Source organism: Hemicordylus capensis, chromosome 6 (assembly GCF_027244095.1).
Source record: "Hemicordylus capensis ecotype Gifberg chromosome 6, rHemCap1.1.pri, whole genome shotgun sequence".
In the NCBI taxonomy this organism is placed as follows: domain Eukaryota; kingdom Metazoa; phylum Chordata; class Lepidosauria; order Squamata; family Cordylidae; genus Hemicordylus; species Hemicordylus capensis.
Window position 1 is genome coordinate 160564088 of NC_069662.1, and position 18340 is coordinate 160582427.

The window sequence follows — 18340 nt, forward strand, 5'->3', positions numbered from 1 at the left end:
GGGATAATGGGAGTTGTAGTTCACCAACAGCTGGAGAGCCAGGGTTGCCTACCCCTGCAACAGACTACTATGGCTGCCTATCTGGAACGTCACACGGGTAATAGCCCCAAATCCAATTAAGTCAAAGAGTTCCATCTACTTGCTCATGAGGATGCCAATGTGACTCTTGTCTTCCTCTTTTAATTGCCCCTGATTCTTCGGAAAATCAAGGAGAGCATTTGGCTCTATGAGACAGGAGAGGGCATCTTGAGGTACCCACATTGGCAACCTGAGTCACCTCCAAATTCCAGAGCTCACCTGGCTGCTGAGTGGGGTTCTGCTGCCACCATGGCCACTACCTCCAAACACAGAAATGCAAAAAGATTGAAGAGCTTTGTGTTCCTTTCGGCCTCTGAAACCACCCAGAATTTCAGCTGAAACTTCTTCGCTGAAAAACTGCAGCCCAGGGTTGCCTTCCACATTTCCCCTCCCCTGCTCGAACAGTCAGTGAAGTCAAGCAAGGGCAGGGAAACTTGGGCTGCCAATCTTCCATCAAAATAAACAGAAGGATTTGCTTCCTCTGAAAGCCTCACCGGCTGTCTCAAAGCTTCAGATCGCAAGAAACACAATACAATTGTGGCATCTGCACCCTTCATTGCAAGGCAGACCAATCTTTTCAAATGCAGCTGCAGTTGGATAAGAAACCCAGTGGGAACTCAAGGTGAATTAGATGTTATTGGCATTTAACCATATGCTTGAAAGACCTGCCTAGTGGATATCCTAACATCTGGAGTTGGCAACCCTTCATGCGGCTTGATTAACACAGTAGGCTTCAATTGTAGCTGCAGCGAAGCTAATGAGACCTTGCCATTATTTCCTGATGGAACCAGCATTTAAATTAACACATTTATTCCCTGATAACTGTCCAATTAATCCAAGCAGTAATTAAAGGGATGGGCTATGCAGATCCAAAGGATACATCTATAGCCCTCTTCAGATGTTGTAAGTGTGAGCACTGCTCACAATGGCAAAAGCAGGGAGGAGGTCCCACCCCACCTCTGACACTCAACCCCTCCTGCCCAGCAAACACACTTATGGCACCATTTGTCTGAAGGGGGAGGTGCCATATTTATTTATTAATTAAAAGTTTCTTATATACTGCCTCCTCCAAAGACTCTAGGCGGTGAACAACAATACCAATAACAATTAATTAAAATAAGAATAAGAATAAGAATTAAAGGGCAAATGCCTGGTGAAACAGGTGGCTCTTAAGAAGGGCCTTAAAAACAGCCAGGGAGGGGGCTGAATGAATCGGTGGGGGGAGAGTATTCCAAAGAGGAGGGGTGGCCACAGAAAAGGCCCTCCTACGGGCCCAGGCATCACGCACTACACCAGGGCCAGGGACACTAAGGAGGGCCAGCTGAGAAGACCTCACAGGTCAGGATACAACTGGCCGAAAGAGGTGATCCCAGAGATATACAAGTGTTAAGCCCATAAGGGTTTTGTAGGTGAGAACCAGCACTTTGAATTGGAACTGTAAGCGAACAGGCAACCAGTGCAGTGACCATAAAAGAGGTCTGATATGATCAGATCTACAGCCACCCATGAGGAGGCGGGCTGCTGCATTCTGGACTAGTTGAAGCTTCCGAATTGTTTTCAAAGGCAACCCCTGGTAGAGCACATTAAAATAATACAAATGAGAGGTAACAAAGACATGAGTTGCTGTGGGCAGGGCCTGCCGGTTGAGAAAAGGCCATAACTGGTGAACCAGTCAAAGCTGGGCAAAGGGACCCCTGGCTATGGCCTCCACCTGCTGTTCAAGCAGGAGCCGCGAGACCAGAAGGACCCCCAGATCACGAACCATCTCTCTCAAGGGAAGTGCAACACCGTCAAGGGATAAACTCACACACGGCAATTCACCAGACTGCAGACTGAACAAGAGCAACTTGGTCTTGGGGGGATTAAGCCTGAGCTTGTTTTGGCCCATCCAGGTCCTGACAACCTCTAGGCACTGAGCCAGCACATAGACGGCATCACCTGTTTGGCCAGGGGTGTTCACCGACAATCCCAATGATCATTCACCAACCATCAATCCAAATTGAAGCTCACAGAATCACCAGTGAACACACTTACGATGCCTCCCCCTTCAGACAAACGGTGCTGTTTGTTTGCCAGGCAGCAGGGGGTAAGTGACAGTGGGGGAGCAGGATTTCCTCCCTGCTTTTGCCATTGTAAGCATGAGTGCTGCTCATGCTGGTAAGATCTGAAGAGGACTGCTCAATCTTCCCGAATTGAAGTCTCAGAGCCACCGTACATATTATAGTAGAGTTCTGAGACTGGAACTTGCATTTTCTTTGGGGGGTGGAGACTGGGACTTTCCATTTCAATGGGGTGGAGGCTCTCAATTTGGACTGGAGTCATGGTGCAGGAGGAAGGGGTTCCAGCATGTGCCCTAAAGCCCTCCCTGGGACCCTATATAAGAAAAGCATGCAGGCAATACTGTTCTGTCAAGTTTCACAGAAAGCAAAGGAAGCAAACCAGCTTCCAGCTTTCAGTGTATGGGCCCATGAGCATAAAGGCACTGGGATGCCTGACAAACACATGGTCACTTTTGCTTTAACTGTATCAATCAATCAATCTTTATTATAGTCTTAGACCAGCATAATTAACTGTATCAAAATTTACTTTCATCTCGTTACAATTATTTAAGAAATGAAACAACATTATTTTAAATTAAGCCAATTAGTTCCCTCATCTTTAGGTTTTTTGCTGCCTGTCCGACCCGGTGCCCCTTAGCCTGTCTGCCCACCGGCCACTACCCATACACCCATGCACAGACACACAGGCAAAATTTCTGGCTTGTATAGAAAAGATAACTATTAGACTGATTTTGATGCCACCCAGACTTGAATATTGCCAACCAATATCCTGTGCCTCAAAAAAGGCAAAGCCTCCATAAAATCTTTCAAAACATTGCCGGAAAAGCTTAATAACAATGGGCAAAAACCACCCCTTTGAGGCTAGGCAAATAGCACCCAGAGAGAGGTGGGGCAGCCCTCCCATAAGGCAGAGTGAGGTGGTCACGTCAGGTGCAGTTATGGGAAGGGGCACATGAGAGCCACCCCACTGTCCACTACCACTTTCTTCACCACACTGGGGCACACAGCTCATTTTCCTCTCTCAGTGGCTGGGGTAAACCTTTTCTTCCCCCTAACTCTACTTGAGCTAGGTATAACCCTGTCACCACTGACTGGTTTGGTGGCATAGTCTGAGAGTTCTCACCTGTGGCCATCATATAGCCTGAGGATGCCCAGCACCTGCACCGGAGCGTAGGGAGGCTGGCAGTGGCCCATGTGCGGCCGCCGTGCCCCCCAGCCCCACCCCCTGTGTCTGACATCAGACGCAGGGCTCGGCTAGCCATGCCCCCGCATCTGACATCAGACGCGGGGGATGTGGTCTCCCTCCCAAATGGGGCTGCGCGGCCCCACCTGGAAGTGAGTTTGGCCCATGCTGTGTTGGGCAGCATGGGCCAGAGCAACTCTCCCTGCCTTTAAGGCAAAGAGCAACATTCCGGCCGTGTTGCTAATGCAGCATGAGCTGATCTCTCTCCTAAATGGGGCCATGCGGCCCCATTTGGGAGGGAGATCGATCGGCCCCGCTGCATTGGCAGCGGGACCAGGAGCAGCTCTCCCTGCCTTTAAGGCAGGGAGAGTCACTATGGCTGCGTTGCCAATGCAGCATGGGCCGATTTTGGCTCCAAACAGGGCCATATGGCCCCGTTTGAGACCGAAATAACGCCACCACGTCTGACATCAGACGTGGGGGGCGTGTCTGGGGCCGGGTTCTTTGAACTTGTTCACCCAATGGTGGCTCTGCCCCTGCCCCTGCAGATGGTGGTGGTGGTAGGGTGGCCATCATACTGCCCTTTGCCCATGTCTCGGGCCACTTCAGCAGAGAGGTCCTTTCTGTTGTGTGTTCAGTGCTCCTCCCAGGAATGCACACCAGGCACCTATCCTCATCTATTTCCCCACAATATACCTTTTCATTCTTCTGGGACTTTGAGAACATTGGGTGGCCTGGTTGTTAATCTCTCTCTCTCTCTCTCTCTCTCTCTCTCTCTCTCACACACACACACACACACACACACCACTGTTTTTACCAATCGCTGTTGAGGCTTGCAGTATTGTTGTTGTGGACCTGGAAGTGCAGCATTGCTGCAGAGAAAAGGCCGTTGTGCTAGCAGTCTCATCATATTTCCCCCCATTATTTGTTTTCCTTTATTTAGTATTTGTACACCTCCCCAAACTCATGTGTCTGGGCATTTACAACCAAGATAATGAAACAAATTATAACAGGAATTAAAATGTTAAAAGAGCTTAAAACCACAATTCTAGTTGAAAACCTTGGGGGCATAGATTTATGTATTTATCATATTTTTATACTGCCTGATATACACATCTCTGGGCGGTGTGCAAAATTTAAAACAATATTTAAAGATCAGCACAGATTAAAATACACAAAACAATTAAAACAACAGCATAAAACAGAAAAAAACCAGTAGCATAAAACAATTATTAAAACAAATTATTAAAATTAATCCTAGTTAAAAGCCTGTGAGAACAGATGAGTCTTGAGAGTCTTAAGATAAATGCATCTTAAAAAGTCTTTTTAAAAGTGGTCAGAGATGGGGAGGCTCTTATTCTGGCAGGGAGTGCATTCAAAAGCCTCAGGGAGGCAACAGAGAAGGCCGTCCCTGAGTCACCACCTGACGATCTAGTGGCACCTGCAGATGGACCTCTCTGGATGATCTCAATGGGCTAATTGATCTCAATTAGCAACCATGGGGGAAATACAGTACACCTGCCAGCACAGCCATCAGTTCTCTCCAGCAGCAGTGCTGTTTCCAGATCAGCAGCAGTGCTGCCTGTCCCAACGGCCACAGTAGGCTTGTGCATCATATAAGCCATTGTTTTTATTATCCGAGCTGTGATTTTATTGTTAACAATCTTACATGATCTGTTAGCCACCCTGGCAATAGTTCTATGGTATGGAGAGGCACAAATCATTTAGGGAGTGAACAGTCCTGAACTTTCAAGGATTGGAAATTAGGCAGCTCCATACCACCCCCCCCACCACTCCACAGTTGTTCCTTGTGATGAATAAACTTTATTTTAAAGTTAGGGGTTTTTTGCACACACTACCTGAAAGCATCAACCGGTTAAACTGGAGTTCAGGATTGAGAATCCAATTTCATCCTTTTGAAGATGGTGGGAGCAAAAGCTCAAGGTACCCTTGCTTAAGTGGTTGCTGGAAATGAAACCAAGCAGTACTTAAAGAGGAATTGACTGGATCTGAGGCACAGACAGAATTGCCAGGTTGTCAAGGGAGGAGAGCTGGTCTTCTGGTAGCAAGCATGATTTGTCCCCTGAGCTAAGCAGGATCCACCCTGTTTGCATATGAATGGGAGACTAGAAGTGTGAGTACTGTGAGACATTCCCCTTAGGGGATTGAGCCACTCCATGAAGAGCAGAAAGTTCCAAGTTCCCTCCCTGGCAGCATCTCCAAGATAGGGCTGAGAGAGATTCCTGCCTGCAACCTTGGAGAAGCTGATGCCAGTCTGTGAAGACAATACTGAGCTAGATAGACCAATGGTCTGACTCAGTATATGGCAGCTTCCTGTGTTCCATGGCAATGCTCTTTTCAGTCCCATTAATTTATAATAATAATAATAATAAATAATACTGGCTGCACAATAACAGGCACTAAGAACAAATGCAATAAGAGCAAAAGTAGAAAAGTCAACAACAAACAGCAAGTGCCGCCTTTGTAAAGAAGCAGATGAAACAGTGGACCACCTAATCAGCTGTTGTAAAAAGACTGCACAGACTGACTACAAACAAAGGCATGTCAAGGTAGCAGGGATGATACACTGGAACATCTGCAAAAAATACAAGCTACCTGTAGCCAAAGATTGGTGGGACCATAAAATTGAAAAAGTTGTAGAAAATGAAGATGTAAAAATATTATGGGACTTCCGACTACAAACAGATAAACATCTGCCACACAATACACCAGATATAACTGTAGTCGAGAAGAAAGAAAAACAAGTTAAAATAATCGACATAGCAATACCAGGGGATAGCAGAATAGAAGAAAAAGAAATAGAAAAAATCACCAAAGATCTACAAATTGAAATTGAAAGGCTGTGGCAGAAAAAGACCAAAATAATCCCAGTGGTAATTGACGCCCTGGGTGCAGTTCCAAAAGACCTTGAAGAGCACCTCAGCACCACAGGGGTCACAGAAATCACCATCAGCCAGTTACAAAAAGCAACTTTACTGGGAACAGCCTATATTCTGCGATGATATCTATAACAACAGCAACAACATGGACAATAACATTCAGCCATCCCAGGTCCTTGGGAAGGACTTGATGTCTGGGTAAAACAAACCAGTCAATAACACCTGTCTGACTGTGTAAATAAATAAATATAATAATAATAATAATAATAATAATAATAATAATAATAATAATAAGAAGAAGAAGAAGAAGAAGAAGAAGAAGAAGAAGAAGAAGAAGAAGAAGAAGAAAGAACACTACAAATACTTGGGCATTCTCCAGGCTGATAATATTGCACACACTGAAGTTAAAAGAAAAATTGAAAGGGAATACATCAGGAGAGTTAGAAAAATCCTCAAGTCCAAACTCAATGGCAGGGACACCATACAAGCCATAAACACCTGGGCTATACCTGTTATCAGATACACTGCAGGAATAATAGACTGGACCCAGGCAGAGATAGAGACGCTAGATCGTAAGACCAGGAAAATCATGACCATCAATCATGCTCTGCAACCCCGCAGTGATGTAGATAGGCTATACCTCCCTTGTAGCTCAGGTGGAAGAGGAATGCTGCAAGTCCATCAAACAGTAGAGGAGGAGAAAAGAGGCCTTGAATAATATATCAAGGACAGTGAAAAAGATGCACTTCAAATGGTCAATAATGAGAAATTATTAAACACCAATGAAACAAAGCATCCCTACAAGAAAGAACAAGTCAAGAACCAAGCAGAAAAATGGAGAAATAAGCCCATAAATGGTCAATATTTGTACAATATAAGTAGAAAATCAGACATCACCAAGACCTGGCAATGGCTTAAGAATGGCAACTTGAAGAAAAAAACAGAGGGTTTAATACTGGCTGCACAAGAACAGGCACTAAGAACAAATGCAATAAGAGCCAAAGTCGAAAAGTCAACAAGAAACAGCAAGTGCCGCCTTTTTAAAGAAGCAGATGAAACAGTGGACCACCTAATCAGCTGTTGTAAAAAGATCGCACAGACTGACTACAAACAAAGGCATGACAAGGTAGCAGGGATGATACACTGGAACACTAGGGTGCCTCTGGGTACCAGTTGCGGGGGAGTAACAGCAGGAGAGAGGGCATGCCCTCAACTCCTGCCTGTGGCTGCCAGTGGTATCTGGTGGGCCACTGTGCGTAACGGAATGCTGGACTAGATGGGCCTTGGGCCTGATCCAGCAGGGCTGTTCTTATGTTCTTATCTGCCAAAAATACAAGCTACCTGTAGCCAAAAACTGGTGGGACCATAAAATTAAAGAAGTTGTAGGAAATGAAGATGCAAAAATATTATGGGACTTCCAACTACAAACAGACAAACATCTGCCACACAATACACCAGATATAACTGTAGTCAAGAAGAAAGAAAAACAAGTTAAAACAATCGACATAGCAATACCAGGGGATAGCAGAATAGAAGAAAAAGAAATAGAAAAAATCACCAAAGATCTACAAATTGAAATTGAAAGGCTGTGGCAGAAAAAGACCAAAATAATCCCAGTGGTAATTGGCACCCTAGGTGCAGTTCCAAAACAACTTGAAGAGCACCTCAACACCGTAGGGGCCACAGAAATCACCATCAGCCAATTACAAAAAGCAGCTTTACCGGGAACAGCCTATATTCTGTGACGATATCTATAACAACAGCAACAACATTGATAATAAAATTCAGCCATCCCATGTTCTTGGGAAGGACTCGATGTCTGGATAAAACAAACCAGTCAATGACACCTGTCTGACTGTGTAAATAAATAATGATGATGATGATGATGATAAAGATGAGCACCTATTGGTCCTCTTCTCCTTAGCGGGGGCTTTCTTAGTTGGGATGTCTTTTGCACTTTGCTCTGGTATGTTCCTATTTCAGTTCCCATTTGCCAGCCAAGGCAGCAGCTGTCCTGAAAATAGATCCTTTGTTTTATGGACCGGGGGGGGGGTGCTTCGGGTTGAATAATTAAGAATTCCCTTTGAACAGAAGACAAGAGCCTCTGAGTCACGGGCAAGGACAGTGCCAGGGAGGCCCCCGTCCTGTCAAAGGAGCAGGCTGGCTGTCCACCTAATAGGCAGGTCTGACAGCCGCCAGAAGCATACAGATTGGCCAGGCAGAGAAAACAACCCAGCACCACCACTGCAAGATTTGCAGGCCTGCCGTGTGCTCTGGCTCTAATTGGGAGAACAGCCATGGACCATGCTGGGCCCATCCCTGTGATAATGCTGCCAGCTTCTGCAAAGAGCCCAGCAATGGATTGGAATAGGCACTTTATGCATGGTTTCGGCATATGTTCCCAAGCTTGGGAAGGATTAGCAGGATAGAAACACGCATGGCCTTACAGCAGCTCTGCTATCAATGGGATATGACCCCAGTCAGGAGTAGGAAACAGGTAAAGAGCTCAGAACTAAAACTCAAAGACAGCTGCGTGCCTGTGCTCTGTTCTCTGTCCTCCTGGGTCATAGAAGCAGGACCAGAAGGGTCTCATTTGAGTTCCTTCTTTGGGTTCTCTGTTATTGTTTATAACCTCTACACTGGGAATGAAGAAACTATGAGGAAGGAACTCATGGGGGAGGAGAGCTGTTTCTGCAGTAGCAAGTATGACATATTCCCTAAGTTAAGGGTATAACAGGGTCTGCTCTGGTTTTGTTATTGTTTGCATTTGGGTGGTGGCTACATGGGGGCACTGTCTGCTGTAAGAGATTCCCCATAGGGGATGGGGCTGTGCTCAGTGGCACAGCATCGGCTTTGCATGTAGAAGGTTGACCCCTTGGCATCTCCAGCTCATAACCCCTGCCTGAAACCTCAGAGAGCTGCTGCCAGTCAGTGCAGACAATAGTGAGCTAGACGGACCAAGGGTCTGACTCAGGATAAGGCAGCTTCCTATGTTCCTAACTCAAATAAGACTCTTCTAGTCCTGTTTCTGTGATCCAGTTAGAGGTGCTGAAGAGACCATGCAGGCTGGTTCATTAGGCTCTTCTAACCATTCTCCCCCAGACTTTCCCACTGCATGTGCATCCTCCATCTCCAGCAGGCTTCGTGGGCACCTGGAAGCAGGAGGTATGTTTGAGGCTTTCCTGCTTTGGACCACCCCAGGAACTGGCTGGCACGGTGGCAGCAGGTGGGAGTGTGGGCAACAGCTGGAAGAAGGCACGGCAGCACAGGAGGCACCAAGGCCCAGATGCCATGGCAGTGGGGGTCAGGAGCAAGAGTGTGGGTGGTGGGTAAGCAGGGAGTGAGCCACCTTTGTTCAGACATGGACCCATTCTGCCCTCACTACACCACTGAACCAATCCCTTAACACACTGAGTCTCAAGCTTAGGCCCCCAGATGTTGGACTCCAATCTCATTCAAAAGCACCATTCTCTGCCACAATAGAGGCCACGTCCTCAAATGATACTTCTAATTGTCCTTTAGGATCGCTCTACCCGCTAGGCTTTAAGACCACCCATACTCTTGCTTATTATTGGTTCTGGTGAAAGGCAAATAAACGAATGACCAGACAAAATATAACCCAAGACCACCTTACCCAGGGTTTGGGGTGGGGGAAAATTGGGTATGTTGTTGTAAAATATAAAATGTCAAAAACATTTAATAAAAATTATTATTATTAATAATAATAATAAGGTGGGCTGGCACCAAACAGCCACTGGTGGAAAGAAAAGGAAGGGAAAGAGAGAAGGGGACGGTCAAGGCTCAACAACAATAGAGGACATCAGGAATAACTGAGAAGGCAGTACATATGAAGATCAGAAGCTATGAAGGTGGTCCATCTAGTACATTATTGTCTACTCTTGCTTTTCAGAGCTTCTGGCAGTGGTATCTTTCCCGGCATTTATTAGTGGCGTTCCAGGTGCTCAAACCCACCACCCTGAGGTTAAGGATCTCATGCACTGCTAACTGAGCTAGCTGTGCTCCCTGTATCACTGTTCAAAAGGTTTTCAGTCTTGCCGTGCAGAAAGGAAGGGCTAGGAGGTTTCCTTTTTCTCTCAAGTGATTTCTTTTTCTTTAGCACAGAGATCAAGTATGACCCCAACTCAGTGGCAGGTCCCTGACATGAAACTGCCAGTGCTGCTGCTCTGGTGTTTTGTCTAAGAACACAGCCTGGTGCAATGAAAGCAGGAGAGAAAGAAATTCACTGCTGTTGCCTCGATCGGACCTGATGGAATGACCCAGCCTACGAAGGCTTACATGTTGCTAATGCTGACACTGGCCAATATTTCCCACCTGTGGCTTGGAGGGATCCAGTTCACTCTACCACCTCATTTACTCTGACTCGGCCACTGTCTGGGCACCTGGCAAGTGTAAACAAATCTGAGGCTGACCTGAGCTCAGGAGGAAATGTTACAAGATACTGTACGTGCTTGCAACACCCTGTTCTCATGCTGAGGATCTCACACATTGCTGAAAGCACTTCTCTGTCTGCTGCATGTTATACCAACCACAGCAGTATTTCTGAATCCCCCACAGCAAAATGTTTAATGGTATTCTGAGGTTCAATTCCCATTATTCAATTCACATCTTGAATAACTGTCCTCAGAAGGCAAGACCAAAGTGCTTGCCCCATCTAAGTAGTTTGCGTGATATTAACTTCAGTTTTCATTCTGCAGTGCAGCAGAGGGCTAGCAGAATGGCCAGTGAGTCTGCTACTCAAGTAGCTAAGGCATTTTTAATCTCACAGTGGATCTGGCTGTTTTCCTTAGAGAATAGCTGGACCTCAAAAGACATTCAGCAACATTTAGTGTCTAGAGAGGCAGCTGGGCATGGCATGCCTGCCTGTATGCATGGAGACATCCATCTGCATTAGTCAGGATGCTCCCGCCCCCAGCCGGAGATCTGGCTTCCAGGGACCTGGGGAAAAGGACTCACATCAAAACACCATTGCTGAACATGTGCGCATGCTAATCCATTTTTAAAGGCATCCTCAACGAAAAGCAGGAACAGTGATTGAACAGGGACAGGTACCAGAAACCAGGGAGTATGGCTGGTCAATAGGGTCAGTTAGTGCATATGAGAGCAGGAGAGAAGGAAGCCTGGCCCATCTATCCTCCTCCTCCTCCTCCTCCTCCTCCTCCTCCTCCTCCCCCTCCTCATCATCATCCTCATCCTCATCCTGGACCAGCCTATTCCCATTAAAGCTGGGAGATTCCATGATGCAAATAGCTATACTTCAAGGCCGATCCTTTCTTGAGGCAAGGTGAAGCAGTTGTCGCAGGTGGAGGATTACCGGGGCAGCAGCAGGATGGCAAGACGCCCCTTGCCAGCATAGTAACAGCCCTTCCAGGCCAACCTGACCCTTGTTAGCTTTGCAAAGAGTATGAGGGGAAGAGAGAAGGCTGCCTTCCTCTGCTCACACTCCTCTTTGGAAGCTTGTAAGGAGCACAAATGGCGATGGATGGCAACCTTCCCTCCTCCTTGCCCCTTGCATCACTTCCAAAGATTGCAAGAGTCAGTTCTGAAAGGCCACACCAGGAGGGTGGGGCAAGGCAGCATTGGACCTGGTCTCTGGCACCACAATACCTTGGGCCACCCCTGCCCCACACTTCCACACTCTGCAGTGTTTCACAAAATTTTCACTACGATCCTGGCTCAGTTTCCAGCACACACTGGGGCTCTACTAACTTTACCTCCTATTCACTACTATGCCGGGGAGAAGGAGTGCTCAGGAGCCCAGAACTCCCCCAATATACCTCACATGATACATTTTGGGATACCAAAGGACTTCCTCCTCCAGATCCCACCGCTGCCAATCACCACACCAGTTGTCTGGATGCACCATCGGCAGAGTGTGAACAACTTACAGCATGTAGGTCGACCTTATTCTCATGTGAACAACCTTACTGTCTGTTAAAGATCCCACCTCAGAGAGTGCAGTTCTCACGGACTACAAAGATTTCTTCTCCTAGAACTAGAATCTCAAAGTTCTCTCTGGGGAGAGGAAACCACCATTCAGTCAGTTTAAGCCTCAAGCTACACGTTAGGTTAAGTACGTGCTTAATGCTACTGTATTTGTTTCTTTTAAAATAGTATCTGGATTGATCCCCTGCAGCTGCTGTTTGCCATGGAGGAGGAACTCCCACTGTTACCAAGAGCAGCCACAGAGGATCAAATCCAGTACAGGACTGTGGGTAGATGCGGGGGGGGGGGGAGAGGGATAACCCCCACCCCCACCCCTGGCCCCCCACTGCTGTGATTGCAATCCACAAGAAGCCAAATCTGACTGCTATTTAGTTTTAAAGAACTAATAAAAACATGTCAGTATTAAGCACATGCTTAACACAGTATATCATTTGACCATTAAACTCATTTAATTGTGCTCTGGACTCGGACCATGGGAGAGGAAGAAAGCTAAAGCCCCTTCCCCATATCCTTTGATCCCAATCTGCTGCTTTGGGTTTAAAAAACAACAACATGTCAGTGTATGCTTAATGTACTGTGTTTACAGGCTTAACAACATTACTAACCTTCAAGACAGCCCTTAAGACTCACTTTTTTGGTTTGTTTTAAAGCTGTTTTAAATTGTTTTAGGTTTTTGATCATTTTGCTGGTTTTAATTGATTATGTCCTTGTTTTGTTTGTTGTGGACCACCCCGAACTAACAGATGGGGAGGCATAGAAATACAACAAGCAAGCAGACAAACACATGCTTAGATTCCATTCCTGCATTGTAAATATCCTCCCGATGGTGGTAAGCAGGGGGCGAATCTCATCTCTTGGCTGCCTCAGTCTTAGGCTTATCAAAGGGGTCTAGACTGAAGCTCAAAAGCAGCAGAATGTCCACCAGCAGCAGCATTGGTCCTACATCAGATCTCAGTGCCCCAGACAAATATCTAGAAGCTTGTAATTGGGATAGCTTTTCACTTAAACCAAAGCAACTAGGTACTTTTTGTCTGTTTCATTGCCACAGAATAAAACAGCAACCATTTCTGGAATACATTTCAGTAGAACTGGGTTGGTCCTACATCAAAATAATGGGTTGCAAAAGATACAGTGTGGTTAAATGGACTGACATCCATGACGTCTAAAAGGAGGGACAGTCTACAGAATCAACCCTAACCTCTGTGGTCCATGATTATTCAAGTGCAATAATATATTTCTAGGATCACAGGGCAAGCAAGTGCTAGCTTATGGTGACAGCAGACCAGACTTCAGTCCTGATCTATCTGAACATATCTGAAAGAGGAATAAGAAAATGCTACTTACGCCATGACAATAACACTAAAATCCAGCCAATTCCATGGATCCCGAAGGAAGGTGAATTCTGTCATACAAAAGCCTCTTGCCAATATTTTTATCAATGATTCAAAAGTGTAAATGCCAGTGAAAGTGTACCTGTAGGGGGTTAAAGGTCCAAGAAAATGCAAGAGCATTAGTTGATGGAACAAAAGTGGTTGGTGACTTTATACATGTACAATCATCATTCACATCCAGAAATAAACTGCATGTGTGAAATGGCTGCATTGTGGATCAAACCACCACAAGGATTTCAATTTGTCTCCTCGAAGACAACCCTTTTCAACAGAAGCTTTGACCTGTCCCTCCTCCCCCAGCTTGCCACTCCGCTGATCCCTGAAATGGCTACTGCCCCTGACAAGACTACAATTTCCAAGAAACCTTACGCTTTTCCCAAGACCGCAAGGGAAGGGGAAAAAGCAACCAAGAGAGGAAGTCTTTTTTTTCCAGTGAAACTTTGGTAGCTGCTATTTCCTTGCCACTGGGAACAGTATGTGCATCTGTGAAATAGGCTTGAGACAGATGCTCTGGAGATGAATTCATTAACAAGGACTAGTAACATTTTATTTAGTTATTTATTTATTGTTACATTTATACCCCACCTTTCATTAAGAAAATCCCAAGGCAGCTCACAATAAAATTTAAAAACACGATTATAAAAAAGATACATTAAAATATTGAGCTAAAAAGTATAAAAACAAATCTGATTTTTAAAAAATTACAACACAAGCATAAAAAACATGCATACAATGCAATGTTCATAGCTACATACATACACTGGAGGTGCAAGAATAGTGACATTGTCAAAGCACCTAATTACCTGGTTTGAAATGCAAATTTGCCCAGATTTCAGATGCATTACAAAACTGTCCATCATTTCCTTAAGGGGTTTTTCTTCAGTTAAGAACCTAAACTGAAATCCTGCCCACGTGCAAAATGTGCTCATAGTTGAAGTCTGAATTTTGTCCAAGGCCAGGACACTAATCACAGCTCAGGCAGAGCTAAGCAAACACCCCAACGTGTGATTTTTAAGACTCCAGAGAACTTGGACAGAAAATAGATGAAATGTCAAGAGGCCATTGGAAATGATAAGGTGGTATGATAAAGTGTAGGCAATGTTGTGAGTCGATTGAGAGCTCAAGAAACCCTGGGTTCCCCCCCCCCCAAGCTTTTCTACAGCGATGCTCGTAATTGCTGATCGAATTCATGCACCCTTCATAACAGAACACACTGTCCATTCGTACATGATGTGGCAGGCAGAATCCAGGGGGTGGTTAAAAGGCATTAAATTTTGTATACTCCGCTATAAACGATAATTTTAGGGAGTAGGATTTTCAAGGAAACACTGCCAGTGATAAAGAACTGCAGCATCGATGTATGAAACCACATCTTCTTAAAAAAAGGGAGGAAAACTTGCAGGTGAGGCTCTTACAAAATTCTGCTGCTCACAAACACAGTAAAATGAAAGCAGCAGGCTTTCTTCATTGCCAGCATCATACATTTTACTCGTGATAGTGTCTATTTTGTGTAGACTTTTCCCTCTCAAACTACTTTGCCTTTCAGCTGTACCAGAGGGGCAGCTCTGAATGATTGATTCAAGTGAGCCAAACCACATGACCGGGTGGGGGGGCATGTGGGCAGGAGGGAAGGCTGCTCCAACTCACCTCCCCATGATCACAGGAAGCCTGCTGGGAGCATGGACTGTGCTCCCAAAAGACCCCCACTGTGCCATGGAGCATGGAGCTCTGGAGGTCCCACAATACACCACACCAAGAATGTGGTGCATTGATGGGAACCCCCTTCAGAAAGGTGCTCTAGGCACCCATCTCTGTGTCTCCTCGGGCTCCAGCAGCATGAACTTGGGTTCTGATGGGCACTCATCTCTGTGTCTCCTCGGGCTCCAGAAACATGAGCCTGCTAGCCGGATTAAGGGAGTGCTTGGGGGCTGGGCGGGAGTGCCGGAAACCACTCGGAAACTGGTGCTCCACACAAGCAGCCTAGCTTAGCCCAGGCTAGAAGCAAGGACACGTTCTTAAGATCAGGGCGATGTGAACCATGAGTGCTCCTGTGGGCATGTCATGAGAACCTGGAGCTTCACTGAGAATCCAGATCTGGATTGAGCCTGGATCAGTGATCTAGGGTCTGATCTGAGCTCGCTGGTCCAAGTTTGATCTGGATTCCCGCGGTGATGATCTGGATTCCTGTAAAGCCCTGTAAAACTCTGGGTCTTCGCAACATGTGCCACAGAAGCACACATGGTTTGGGGATCCCAGATCCCCACTTCAACTCATATCATCCTGATAATGAGAACTGGCCCTGTAAAGAACAAAAGAAATCAGGTCACTAGCCAATCTGACCTGAAATAACATGTTTTCATAAAACAGTATTGCTCTTATACAGAATTCACAGCTGTAAATGGCAACGGGCTTAGATGGCTAGGCTGAAATAAATTCATGAAGGAAGGTTCTATTGAGGGCTATTAGCTATCAGAGCTAAATGTAACTTCCATGTGTAGCAACTCTATATCCATCAATACTGAGTCACCTAGGAACAAACAGGGGACATCTGATACACAACCCTGTGTGAATAAACCATTATTCACACCCCTGTGTGAATAAACCATTTACTGTTGAATCTAAGCTGGTCTAGCCCTATAGGCTGCCCAGATAGAAGACCACTGGCGAATATGGAACTTGCTCCATGCTTCCTGCAAGAAGAGTGGATTACAAACACTAATATCCATTGGTTCCCTTTCTTGGGTTGCCAAATGTTGATGGACTACCACTCCCATCTTCCTTGGTCAGAATGGATGATGGGAATTGTAGTTCAACAGCACCTGGAGTCCCAAGCTAGGAGCTCCGATATCATCATTCACATAACCAAAAGCACAGGCACCTGCTTCTTCTTCTTATTATTATTAATTTATTCATTCAATTTCTATACCACTCTTCCAAAAATGGCTCAGGACAGTTTACACAGAGAAATAATAAATAAATAAGATGGCTCCCTCTCCCCAAAGGGCTCACATTCTAAAAAGAAACATAAGATAGACACCAGTAACAGCCACTGGAGGGATGCTATGCTGGGAATGGATCGGGCCAGTTACTCTCCCCCTGCTAAATAAAGAGAATCACCACATTAAAAGGTGCCTCTTTGCCAAAACAGAGGATAATGGACAGGTCTGGTCAGCTAGACCCTTTTGTGAGTTCCTTCTCATGACCTCAGTCCTGAAACCTTTTGTTCACTTTTGTAGTTTCAGAATTTTGTGATCTTAAATATCTAAACCATATTTTGCAATGTACAAGAAGCAGCCAAGCATCTCTGGCAGCTGTACAGTCAATGTGCATCTTGATGGACTGGGCAGTCATTAAAGCAGGCATGGACCATATTGGTCTTGAGGTAATATACCTGCAGCAATTGATGAGGAAAGGAAGGGATTATGTAGTGTTTAAATTGGGGTTATTTGGGTTGTGCCTCTTTGGATTCTCCCAAGAGAAGACAAATTCAGGACTACCCCTGCCCCTAGATTATTAGTTTATAAAGCACAAGTGTGTCAGTTTTATGCACATGTCAGGGTTTCTTATTTGATGCATGGGATCCACAGGTTCTGCCTGGGTTTGGTGGAAGGCAACTTGGGAGCCCTGCTTAAACCAGGGGTTATCAACCTTGGGTTCCCACATGTTGTTGAACTCCCATAATCTCCAGCCACAATGGTCAAAGTTCTCATCCTGAAAAAATAAGCACACTGGGCAGCATCCAGATGGTCATGGCAAAGCACCACTGACATCAATGAGACAAATAACCCCTGCTAACTGGGCAAAGAGGCACCTTTTAACATGGTGATTCTCTTTTATTTAGCAGGGGGAGAGTAACTGGCCCGATCCACTCCCAGCACAATACCTCCAGTGACTGTTGCTGGTGTCTATCTTATGTTTCGTTTTAGATTGTGAGCCCTTTGGGGACAGGGATCCATCTTATTTATTGATTATTTCTCTGTGTAAACCGCCCTGAGCCATTTTTGGAAGGGCAGTATAGAAATCGAATGAATGAATGAATGAATGAATGAATAAGTCATGACTAAGAGGCCCACCTGCATGTGTCATCTCCATGTGAGGTTTGTGTGTGGCAGGTATGCATGAGATGGCCTTCTTGGTAGTGGCTCCCACCTTGTGGAACTCCCTCCCTCAGGAAATTCAACTGGTGCCCTTTCTCTTGACATTCTGATAACTCATTCTGATGCATGGTTGTCTGGGGGCAGGAAAGAGGCAGTTGCCTCCCCATTATCAAGTCTCATTGAATTCACTTGGGCTTATTCCTAGATAAATAGGTATAGGAATGCAGCATCCCTCCAGTTCATGCCCAGAAAAGGCCCCGTGAATGCCCATGTTCTGATGGTTCATAAAAACTTCTGGCAAGCCTTTTTTTTTCATATCTTGTGATTCTCTGGTGGCTGTTCTAACCTAGATATAGATTATTACAATTGTTTTGGTTTTAAACTTTGTTGTAAGCTGCCTTGAAGCTGTAATGGATAAAGGCAGGGTATATTTTAAACAAACAAACAAACAAACAAACAAACAAACAAACAAACAAACTCAAAATCATTTTTCTAGAAAGTCAGCAAGGCTTAGCCCTGTCCGTATATATTAGACAAACTCACATCTCTGTAGTGGGGGTTGAAATAATTTACACCACTGTTGACAGATTTTTTTTGGGGGGGGGGATGAATATTAAATATGTTGACAGATTCTATAAACAGAGGAGGAGGAGGAGGAGGAGGAAAA

At 45.4% G+C, this 18340-nt stretch overlaps 1 protein-coding gene across 13 annotated transcripts in view; it reads right to left on the minus strand.

Annotated features, from left to right (window-relative positions):
* Positions 1-18340, minus strand: part of LOC128329198 (sodium channel protein type 5 subunit alpha-like) — a 371320-nt gene that overhangs the window by 234423 nt on the left and 118557 nt on the right. For all 13 annotated transcript variants that reach the window (XM_053259890.1, XM_053259889.1, XM_053259895.1 and 10 more), the window contains one exon: positions 13530-13658. In XM_053259890.1, coding sequence (XP_053115865.1) covers positions 13530-13658 — 129 coding nt within the window. The remainder of the gene's footprint in view (positions 1-13529; positions 13659-18340) is intronic.